Raw genomic sequence first — 12,582 nt, forward strand, 5'->3', positions numbered from 1 at the left:
TATCCTCTCCATTTTGTAAATGTCCATTGTGATGTTCATCCTTGTATTCAGAGTTGGGCTCTCCTGTGATAACCACTTCCTCGTAAGAGCCTTTTTACCAGCTACCAGCAATAAATTTAATAAATATTTGTCTCTTTTCAACCATTCTTGAGGCATAAGTCCAAAAAATAAAGTCTTGCATTACATGGGAACAAACATTAGGACCATTGTTATTATTGTTTGTTTTTTTGTTTTGTGTGTTTTTTGTTTGTTTGTTTTTTTCAACTTTATTCTTTCTTTTTATCATTATTATTATTATTATTATTATTATTATTATTATTATTATTATTATTATTATTTCTTTCTCAATTTTGAATGTTGAAGTTGTTTTCTCTTGTGTACTTAATGAGTTTGTCTATAAGCTCAACTACTTAAAAATTGGTTTATAAACTATTGTAATTACGAACTATAAAATTGCATATATGAAAACAACCTCGAAAAAAGGGAAAAAAGTTGTTTGTTAAATATTTTCTGTATTAATTATTAATTACATCTAAAATCATTCACTATAGAGGGGGACTTTTATTTTTTGCCTCACCGGAAACAGTAACTCTTATTGTGGTGACTTGACCCTACGCATGAAGCAGCAGCGGTGCTGGTGTGTGTGTGTGTGTATGTGTTTACCTGGAGATGGGGGGGGGGGGTTCCCCGGGGAACTCTGTGCAGCCGACACCGCCTCCTTCTCCAGGCAGCCGAGAGGAGAGCTCCAGAGAGCCGAGAGGAGAGCTCCAGAGAGCCGGGGAGGAGAGCTCCAGAGAGCCGAGAGGAGAGCTCCAGAGAGCCGAGAGGAGAGCTCCAGAGAGCCGAGAGGAGAGCTCCAGAGAGCCGGAGAGGAGAGCTCCAGAGAGCCGAGAGGAGAGCTCCAGAGAGCCGGAGAGGAGAGCTCCAGAGAGCCGGAGAGGAGAGCTCCAGAGAGCCGGAGAGGAGAGCTCCAGAGAGCCGGGGAGGAGAGCTCCAGAGAGCCGGGGAGGAGAGCTCCAGAGAGCCGGGAGGAGAGCTCCAGAGAGCCGGGGAGGAGAGCAGGCTGGCGGGCAGGAGTCAGATGTGTTCAGTGGAGAGAATAATATCCACAACATGAAAGAAATACTTCAATATGGTTCATTCATTAACATATATATTCTATAGTACTAACACTGCTGGAAGAAGTACACATAGGCTACTTCTAAATAATACTTCATTACCAGATAGATAGATAGATAGATAGATAGATAGATAGATAAATAGTAACTTTATTGATCCCGAGGGAAATTCAAGTTTCCAGCATCACAGTTCCATAGTGCAAAACATGTTAGTAAAAAGGCAGCAAAAAAGTCAGTAGTGCAAAGTACAAAATATACCAGATATAAAAATACAAGGAGATGAAGAAAAATTGTTAAAACTGAATATAGTGCAGGGTAACAGCTGTGATACACGACTATTAAAAAAGTGAATATAGTGCAGAAGAGACTGTTAAAAGTGAATATAGTGCATTATTATCTGTCCTATTATTACCAGTAAATGTAATGATAAAAAAGTACAGCAGTATTATCAGTAGACTATCATAATACAGTATCAGCTAATGTAGGCCTATCAAAAGTAAAAGTATGTAAAGTAACTAAAAAGAAACTGAGCACATTTGTTCCAGTAAGTGCAATTTTAAGTTACTTTTATACTTTGTCAATTCAACTGCACTCTACAGGAAAGGCCAGAGCAGACTCTACCTGCTCAGGAGACTGAGGTCTTCAGGAGTGCAGGGTACACTCCTGAAGACCTTTTATGACACTTTGGTGGCATCAGACATTTTTTATGGAGTTGTCTGCTGGGGCAGCAGCATCTCGGCTGCGGACAGGAAGAGACTAGACAGAGTGATCAGGAAGGCCAGCTCTGTCCCGGGATGCCCCCTCGACACAGTGGAGGTGGTGGGAGAGAGGAGGATGATGGCTAAGCTGTCATCCATGATGGAGGATGACTCCCACCCCATGCAGGACACCATCTCAGCACTGGAGAGCTCCTTCAGCGACAGGCTGCTCCACCCAAAGTGTGTGAAGGAGTGCTATCGCAGGTCCTTCCTTCCTGCAGCTGTCAGACTCCACAACCAGCACTGCTCCCAGTAGACCACTTACACACCAAAATACTGACAATAACTGCCCTTTACTGTACACCAACTGTCTATCAGTACTACTCAGGTGTAATTCACACTGTGCAATATCATTTTCCACTTGTGCAATTTTGTTAATAGTCTGTTTATTGTCAATACTGTATATACTGCTCCTATTTTTATACTTCCTTCTATTTAAATGGTTCATATTTTGTTACACTTTGTTTAGCTCTTTTGTGTACTGTGTTATCTGATGTATCTTGTTTTTTTGCTCTATCCCCTTTGCTGCTGTACACTGCAAATTTCCCCACTGCGGGACTAATAAAGGAATATCTTATCTTATCTTATCTTATCTTGTAAAGACTGGAAACAGTCAATGTGCAATAATGTGCTGCACGTTTGAACAGATTTAAGTTTGTAAAGTGAGGTTGGGCTTCACAGATGGAGGCTGATCCAGAGTCTGCTGAATGAACTAATGCAGCGTTGACTTCAGGACCAATTCCAAGATGAAGTCCTGCTCAGTGGATCTGTTCAGACCTGCAGACGGCTGCTCAGGAACTATAAACACGGAGGTGTCGAGTTACTACACTGCTCATAAACTACTTTATATATGGCCTAAAGTATGTGGACGCTCTGTCTCTGTACTCCTGTGTTGGATCTGTGTTTCTAGGTTTGGACCTCTTAGTTCCACTGAGGAGATATTTAACAGTTTCCTGTTTCAACATGACAACAATAAAGTTTCATCGAAATTTACTTCAAATTTTAACTGAATTTCCAGAAAATCATCAAAGTAAAACCTGAAGTGAATATCAGTAGAACGTGTATATATACATATATATATATATATATATATGAATATATATATATATATATATATGTTTATAGATCTGATCTGATATATATATATCAGATCTGGTCCCAGTCTGCCCTGGGCCTCCGCCCGCTGGTATTTGTCCAGTATGAGACAGATCTGGTCCCAGTCTGTCCTGGGCCTCCGCCCGCTGGTATTTGTCCAGTATGAGACAGATCTGGTCCCAGTCTGTCCTGGGCCTCCGCCCGCTGGTGTCTGTCCAGTATGAGACAGATCTGGTCCCAGTCTGTCCTGGGCCTCCCCTTGCTGGTCTCTGTCCAGTATGGGACAGATCTGGTCCAAGTCTGTCCTGGGCCTCCCCCCGCTGGTGTCTATCCAGTATGAGACAGATCTGGTCCCAGTCTGTCCTGGGCCTCCCCCCGCTGGTGTCTATCCAGTATGGGACAGATCTGGTACCAGTCTGTCCTGGGCCTCCCCTTGCTGGTGTCTGTCCAGTATGGGACAGATCTGGTCCCAGTCTGTCCTGGGCTTCCCCCTGCTGGTGCAGTGTGGTACTGGTCTGTGAGGAGCCAGGTTCATTAAGGCGTCTGCTGTCCTCAGGGCTCAGATAACAGATAGTGTTCTCCTCCACGCTGGCACTTATTGATCCCAGTCAGCGGCTAAGATCAGCTCTTCTTCTTCTGTGGTGGTTGGCTGCGGGGAGAATGCAGACATTATTGGATGCTCGTCTTTCACTGAGTGTAATGAAGTACTGCTGACATGATACACAGCTCTGTTCACAGACCCTCTATCACAACAATGGACTCAATTAATCCATCGGGGGTTCACTCAGCTCTTTGTTTGTCTCAAGCCTGCGTCCTCACTGAGGCCTTTATTCTACAGTCAGCCCATTCTGCGTCCTCCTCCGTTTCAGCTCATTTCAACAGTTTTATACATTATTTTGACAACAGCCGCTGCCGCCATTTTGGACTGAAAACGCTTATTATATTTATAATATTTTATTGTTCAACACAGGACCTTTCAGTAGAGACATTAAATATGACAATATAATATAAATAATTTAGTTTTACTTTTGTACGTCGCTTTATAGGCGGACGTTTTACTGACGTCTGGTAGGCGCTTTCAGTCCAAAATGGTGGAAGCTTAACTCTGCTGCTGGGAGCTGATGTAGACATGGAACCAACTATTGACTTTCACTTCTTAGCAATGTACAGTACGTTGTTTTTCCTCTAGTCCTCGCTAGCTTGTCCGGAAACTGACAAGCTAGCTAGCTAATGCGTTGCTAGGCAACAGCTTGGGTCCATGTTTACTTCCTGTCAGCTGATGTCATTCCCCGTATCCCTGCAACAGGAAATAAACTGGATCATATTTAGCATGTTTACGTTTAAAACTGTGCAACGGTCTAAATGTTGTAGATTTGTGACATCACAAAGTTACATAAATGCTGACGGCTGATTTAAAGGGTCAGTGTGTGAATACGTTCTGTGTGTATTTCTCTGTGATTGATGTCTTGATACTTTCACTTAATTATAATATAAAAGACATGAAAATCTCCCTTTTTCTCTGTCTGGGACCTTTAATAAATCCTGGAGGTTTTATAGAGCTGACAATATGGAATGTTTTTATTTGTGTTCTTTCGAAATTAAATCTGTGAAAAACAAGCAATTACATTTGTACTGAGAAGCATCAAAACATGGAGAAGGTAAGTAAATGTTATGATTATTTCATCTCCTAATAATGAATGTGTAAAGTTGTGTCGCAGTGTGTGATAACAAGTATTATCTCACACTGTGTTAGTGTGTATGTGTCTGTGTTTGGACCATCGGTTCAATTAACTAACTGCACTCTGCTGTTTAAAGTTAGTAATCTGAAGTTGTCAGAGGACGACTCTATATATCTGAATGGTGTTGTAGAGAGTCCTCTTTACTAATACATGTTATTTAGTTTAGGTTTCACATATTTTACTAATATGTTTTGGAAAATATTTACTATTTTTTCACATATTTTACTGATCATTTTCCTACATCTTTTTTTGGATATTTTTCTCTAATAATTTTCGGGCATTTTTTGAATAGTATTCACAGATTTCTGAATGTTTTTTCATGCTTTTAGTTTGTAGAACGTCTTCTTTAGAAAGAGATGTTATTTAGTTTAGTTTTCACATATTTATTAATATTTTTCACATATTTTACGAATAATTTTGGGATATTTTTCACATACGTCTGAAAGGTCTTTGATACTTTCAGCTTGTAGAGAGTCCTCTTTACTAATAGAGGTTATTTAGTTTAGCTTTCACACATTTTACTTATATGTTTTGGATATCTTTGACTATTTTTCACATATTTTACCAATAATTTTCCTACATTTTTTGGATATTTTTCCCTAATAATTTTCGGGCATTTTTTGAAAAGTTTTCACAGATTTCAGATTTCTGAATGTTTTTTCGTGCTTTTAGTTTGTAGAACGTCCTCCTTAGAAAGAGATGTTATTTAGTTTAGTTTTCACATATTTTACTAATCATTTTTGGAAATTTTTCACATATGTCTGAAAGGTCTTTGATACTTTCAGCTTGTAGAAAGTCCTCTTTACAAATAGAGGTTATTTAGTTTTGTTTTCACACATTTTACTAATAGTTTTCAGATATTTTTGACTATTTTTTCACATACTTTACTAATATTTTTCAGAAATTTTTCCCATAATGTTTGGGATATTTTCACAAGCTGCAGATTTAAACAGGAACAGCTTCCTGTTTCAGCAACATCACAATAATGCAGCCTGTCACATAAATGTAGTGGAGTAACAAGTATAAAGTAAATAGTACTTCAGTACTTCAGAGTAAATGGAGCAGGAGGTTCTGTGTCTCTTGGCTTCACGTTGTCCCATGTGTGTCCCTTTGAACAGGAAGTGATTTCAGATTGTGGCGACAGCAGCGTTAAAGATCAGCAGCAGATTAAAGAGAAGAAGAAGAAGAAGAAGACGCAGCTGTTGGATGAGAGGACATCAGCTGATGAGCAGCAGCCCGTCCTGATCCACGGTCTGAGCGTAGAGCGGTACCGAGAGATCTACCATTCAGTTCTACCGCCGTCTGTCCTCGCCGGTCTGTCAACAGCTAAAGCTGCTGTAAGACCTTTCACTCACCCCAACACCTCTTATTAATGTTACTCATGTTATTATAACTGTTATTATACTGTTTTTATACCTGTTATACCTGCACCAGTCTCCTCCCTCACCAACACCTGTTATTAATGTCATTATTACAAATGTTTTTATTATTACAAATATTATCCTTATTATTATGATTATTATGATTATTATTATGCAGCAGTAACAGTGTTAATATGCGACACCATTATTTACAGTGATGTGTTGTCGTTTTAAAGGACTACGTGTCTCAGGTGCTGGAGCTGAAGCAGCGTCTGTGGGTGGAGCTTAGTCGACCTCAGCTACAGGAGACAGTCGGGGAGGACGGACGAGTGGAGGTCAAAGAAATATTTGACCTGACTTAAAATGGAGACTGTGTTATTCATGTAGAAACTCATAAATAAATAAGAGGAGTGGTTGCTGTCGACTGCAGCGCGGTCTGAAAGGTGATGCTCACTTTGATTTTGACAGCACGTTGATTTGCATGTGTGGTTACTGAGCGTCAACAGCGTAAAACTACCAGCCAGCTCTCTGTTCCTCCTGACGTCGGATACTGAGTTGGACCGCCGATATCATTTGTGTTCATTTGCCGGAGAGAAGGAGGAGCTTGTCTCCATGGATACCAACAACTTTTCTTTCCTCCATTTCCTCCATCAACCATGGAAGAAATAACCACTGTTGCTGCCTTGTACATGTTGTGGAAGTCCCAGATATGTCAGAAAACCAAACGCTGTCGTGTCTGGGTTTATAACATCACAATCACATACAGTGCCATTACACTGACTGTATCTAGCAGCCACACGTCACTACTGCGGTATGAACCAAAAATAAACAGATTGTGCAGTGATTTAATATCAATAAACAGATCAAAATGATGCTGAAATAACTACATAATGATGCTGATTAGTAAAAAGTCTGAATTCATGCTTTGTCAGGTCTGTTACCAAGTCGACAAGCAAACAACTCTTCAAATGCTTGTTTTCTGAATGGAGTTTGGATGTATCAGTGCCAGGCTATGCAGCTGCTCCATCAACACTCAACATAAAGTCATCTAGGCATAAATACGGCAGCGACGTTATTGTTTCTACCATAGACAGTCTGTGGTTTCTACACAGAGTTTGGTCCGGTCTCTGTACAGATATGATGTACTACCGTAGCTCTGGGTGACCACAGACACACACAAGATTTATTTCCTCCATTTCTGATGTCAGGACGTCAGTGACGACAGGAGGACAGGAGGACAATCTCAACACTGAGAGGATTTCATCAAACAGCGCCACACCAATTTATCACTAAATACGCAATGCGAAATTTGCAAAAATCACGTCATTCTCACCATTCGTGTCGTCAGGCGCAAATTCTTGTCACTTTGCACTGACTTTCTATGTAATTAGTTCACGTGAAAAGTTTGCTTCACTCCTGTTGTGAACACACCATTACTTTTGCAGAAGAAGAAGGAGACACAACGACATGACGTAATTACACACCTCTACATTTTATTCCATTTCTGATGTTTCCACTAAATAAAAACACAGATGATAATAAGAATAATAATCTTTAGCTTGGTATTGAAACACATCTCTGTCTGGAACCTTCATGTCTTTGAGGTCCAGAGATCTTCTACTCTGCCTGGGTTCTGGAGTTTGGGTTCTGCTGGTCTTTGGTCCAGCAGGCCACCTGTCTGAACCGGGTCAGGTAGAACATGGGACCGATGAACAGGCCGAAGTTTGGGAAGAGCAGCAGGACCTGCAGGACGCTGCACTGAGCCGAGCTGATGGTCTCGGAGGGCCTGGATACGATCACAGACATGTAGGGGACCAGAGCCACCACAGGAGAGTACGCCACCACCGACGGTACCATCACCGCCACGATGTTCTTCAGAGCTCTCCTCTTCAGCGGCACACTGGAGCCTGAGGCGTGGCCCGGCCCGCTCTGACACAACACCCACACGATGGCCAGCAGACACAGCAGCATGACCACGAAGAGCAGCGAGATGGTGATGGACAGAGACAGAGCCATTGTGAACATCTGGACGAAATACCCCAGCAGGGCCACGGTCAGGGTGAGGAGCCAGGCGCCGGCACACAGCGCCACCCGGTACTCCCGCCTCCCCAGCCTGATGTAGGCGACGGGCCGGGCCGCCGCCACGTAGCGCTCCAAACACATGAAGGTCAACAGCAGCGGACAGCCAAAGATGTTGAGAGCGAAGAGGGCTTCGCGGACGGAGCGGGTCACCTGAGAGGTCTCGTGTAGGGTGGAGTAGATGTCCAGAGGCAGACAGAGGCAGTACAGGACATCCATGACGGACACGTTGAGTCCCAACACCTCAGATGGCGTCATGGCGCTCCTCCTCTTCAGCAGCAGCCACATCAAGCCTGCGTTAGCTGGAAGTGCCGTCACCAATACGAAGACCTTCACCGCCAACCAGCTCACTTTACCAGTTTCCACGTGACACTTGTTCATCATCTCCATGTAACTGTCCATGGACATGAGGAAGGACCAGAAGGACCAGGGGGACTCGAACGGATCGTGTCCGCTGAGAGACCCGTTGGTACTGATGTTGCTTCCACTGACGGACAATGCGCTGCTGTTCCCCATCCCCAGTTGTTTAAGACCAACTGTTTTATCGTTATCAATAATAATCTGTAATAAATCATATTTGTTATGAACACATGAACACATTATCATAAAGTAAACTCAACTGATTCATCTTGTTCTGTACTATACGGTAATATAGTAGTGAAATAGTACTATACGGTAATATAGTAGTGATATAGTACTATATGGTAACATAGTAGTGATATAGTACTATACGGTAGTACTATATTATGAACGTACCTTCAGGAGGAAGATGATGATGATGAAGATGATGAAGTGTGCTCAGTGATGAGTCTCTGCTCCTCTTTCTCCTTTATAAGGAGGCAGCAGACACTCCCTCAGGTTGTTTGCATACAGACATGGTGGTCCATGTGTTTGTTTCCATCATGCAAATGTGTGAAGACACGCTCCAGCTGACCTTCATCACCATTTACATCCTGTTTACCTGAAGCTCCAGCTGACCTTCATAACCATCATCAGACGTTGAAGGGCTTGACGAACCGTCGATATCAGAAGCGGAGGGGTGTAACGAAGCGACGGTATCATGGTACGTTTTTATCGCAAGGACACGCGCCGCTTCCCAGCATCAGATGCTTGGTGGGTTTCCACTAGACACAACACACTCGGCACCTGATTGGATGAACGCTTTCAAAAAAACGGAAACAATATGGAAGCTCATTTGGAAACTTTCTTCTCTTATTTCCCGAAAATAGTTCCACAAAATGTGTTTCTGAAAACATTTGAGGCGAGAAATAATCCATGCAGTTGCTGAATCTGTCTTTATTTTGGATCGATAAACATTTATTTTAAAGATACTTGGGAGTTTCGAGAGGCGGTGAGTCATGTCGGACGCCCGTGATTTGCATAACGTAGACTAGACCTCAACTTTATGCAAATGAGGAATGGCCATCGTGACGCTCTGTCTCTCAAATCGTGCCACCAAGCTACCATAATGCATCGCACGACTGTTTACATAGACAGTGAATGTGAAGCCTGGAAAGGACGGATCCTGTGGACACGTACCATCAGAGCAAGGAGCGTGGCTAAGTGTTGATATCAGTCGCCGAGGGGCATGACGAAGCGTCGGTATCAGACACCTAGGATCGTGACGAAGCGTCGGTATCAGACGCTGAGGGGCGTGACGAAGTGTCCGTATCTGACGCCCTGGGAATGAGAGCGTGCTGGTACACTGGAGAGGGTGAACAGCCTCCATCTTAAATTTGCTGGTGAAATGTGGAGAAGCACAAACCACCAATCATCAGTTTCAGGGTTAAATACACATTTATGTTATTTTATTCCAGTTACAAAGAAACTGACTTTCAAATTATTCTTTTTAAAAAAACGACACAAAACTGAAGCAACATGACGAAGATCTGCTCAAGTGTCTCTTTCCTGAGTCTTAAAGAGTAACTAAACCCCAAACCACCGTTTCAGCTGTAAACCAACGTATATGGGTATTTAGTCGTGTTACTGCTGGATTCACCTCCAAATGTTGACCCTTTAGTGCAAAGTGAAAAACCAAACCAACATCGCCAACGTCTCCTGACCCTGCAGACTATGGAGAGAGTAGTGAAGAGTAGATGTTACCCTTTCAGTTAGCCTGTGAATCTCTTATCCTAATCACTAGCATACACATACCACTAATGCTAGGGAATAGGAATGTGACAAGTCGGCCATTTTTGGAGGCTAATAAGAGCGCCATCTGCTGGCTGTTTCCTGTAAGTGTCAAAAAAGAACACAAAACACTGCACAGTGAATAAGATTCAAAAGCTGAATTATAGCATATGTAGAATACAGTCAGACACAAAGGTAGGCTCCAAAGATTTACATATTTTGAACTGCTGACAGATGTTAACTAATCTCAACTTCACTAACGCCAAAACACATCAGCTACTGTAACGGGCGGCGAGCTGTCAAAAACTGAACTAGGAACGATATCATTAACTAACTTCAGTTTTGTAATATATGGCCCCTTTGTCTCCATCAGCTTCTCTTTATATGGACATTTGTCTTCTTTATTTAATAGACCGGTGACAGATAATGACAGTCTACCGTAGCTCCGTAACACTACCCTCCAAAAATGGCAGCGATTCTCCGCAATTTCCATTCCCTATGGCTAGCATATCCCAGCCTTGCATGTAAACTCAAATTCACAAATGTTTGTAAGAGTTTATAGGCTACTGTGTTTTGTCACCATAACAGACTATTTACAGCACTCTTACCTAACCATAATCATAACAATAGTCAAAATGCTAGGGATTCACGTTAGTGATTAGCATGAACTAATTGAAAGGGTAACAGCTATCATGAACGGTAATTTCAAAATGGTAAAGTCCGGCTAAATGTTAAAGTAAGCCCAGCAGTTGATGTGGTGCTTTTTATGTTCTGTAACTGTAGCATGAAAGCATGTTGGAATTAGCTAGCTAGCTATTCACCTGCTAAATGCCTGTTCACCAGATAATCATTAACACTGATTCACCAGATTCTGTAATGTGCTGATGGCTTCATTTACAGTCCACAGAATAGAGAGGAAAGGCTTGTGCTGTGATTATGATGCTCATATAGACACACATAGATGCTGCATTGGACGCTGCAGCCCGTTGCAGGGATAGGTCAACGTGGGCGCCATATTGGACCTGGCAAGCCTGGCCTGTAACCCTATACAAGTGAACGGGGGAGCTGCTGTTTTTCTGGATAAAAAGCACTATAACGTCTACGTTTCTCAACCGATTTCAACGAGTCGATATTATATTAAAGGGTTTATGATGTACGTGGAGTAGAAAAATAAAGTTTAGTCTCCAGTTACTTTGAATCTGGATAGTTGAGCTATAATCGCTGCTAGACGCTCAGGAGACGAGTGTGTACCGTAGGCAGAGATGAACTGAATTACTGACCTGATAGAAAATAAAGTTCATTTATCATAAGGAATCTTTAAAACTCACGTTTGTCAAGTATGGCTTTGGCTTATTTTCCTTGTTTAAGGCTAATACTTGTAAGGAGGGCCCTGTATAATATAATATAATATTATATTATATAATATTATATAATACAATATAATATAATGTCTTCCTCCGTTTCAGTGATCATGCTTTCAGTCTATAGGCTACCGCTACCGCTAACACTGATGCTGATATTACTATTATGTACTTTCTAATAAGAGCAATCAGAATAACAGGCAAATAGTAGTACATAAATAAATAATGGTAACAATAAATATTAGTATAATAATATTAGTTATGATCTGAATTTATTGAAATAATGGTGATAATACAGCAATTATTCAAAAACAAAATAATCTAATAGTGTTATTGTTAACCAAGACATGCCATCAGTTTTATTGTTTGCAATATTAGACACATATTGTTTTTAATACGTATCGTACATTTCATGTTTTAAACACGATATCATGTTATAAATGAACATCAATAAGCTAACATTAGTTTATATCGATTAGCTAACAATAACAAACGTTAGCTTGCTCTTATCTGATGTTACAGAAGCAAGATTTGTAAAGATGTAACGTTAACTTGAACAGTTGATAATGTGAAATATGCTTAAAGGAAAATGTGATATGATAGTACTAGTTTTTAATAATGACCTAATAATTGATTGAATCCCACCATATTAAAGGACAGACCACTGATCCATGAACCGGAAGCGGTGATGTTAACGTATTTAACGTATTTAACGTATAGGTTTTCAACAAAATCTTTGGGAAAAGATAAAAAATCATAACGTTACTCTTTCTAGATCATAAACCCTTTAATATAATAACGACTCGTTGAAATTGGTGGAGAAATGTAGACGTTATAGTGCTTTTTATCCAGAAAAACGGCAGCTCCCCCGTTCACTTCTATAGGGTTACAGGCCAGTCTGGCCAGGTCCAATATGGCGCCCACGTTGACGTACGATCCAG

General features: G+C 41.3%; 1 protein-coding gene across 1 annotated transcript; it reads right to left on the minus strand.

Moving 5' to 3' along the window:
- Positions 1-7,688: 7,688 nt before the first annotated feature.
- On the minus strand, positions 7,689-8,666 carry LOC119486654 (P2Y purinoceptor 8-like). The gene has a single exon (XM_037766946.1). The coding sequence runs from the start codon at positions 8,664-8,666 to the stop codon at positions 7,689-7,691; it is 978 nt and encodes a 325-aa protein (XP_037622874.1).
- Positions 8,667-12,582: the final 3,916 nt, after the last annotated feature.

This window comes from Sebastes umbrosus, chromosome 4, assembly GCF_015220745.1.
Source record: "Sebastes umbrosus isolate fSebUmb1 chromosome 4, fSebUmb1.pri, whole genome shotgun sequence".
NCBI classification, from domain to species: Eukaryota; Metazoa; Chordata; class Actinopteri; order Perciformes; family Sebastidae; genus Sebastes; species Sebastes umbrosus.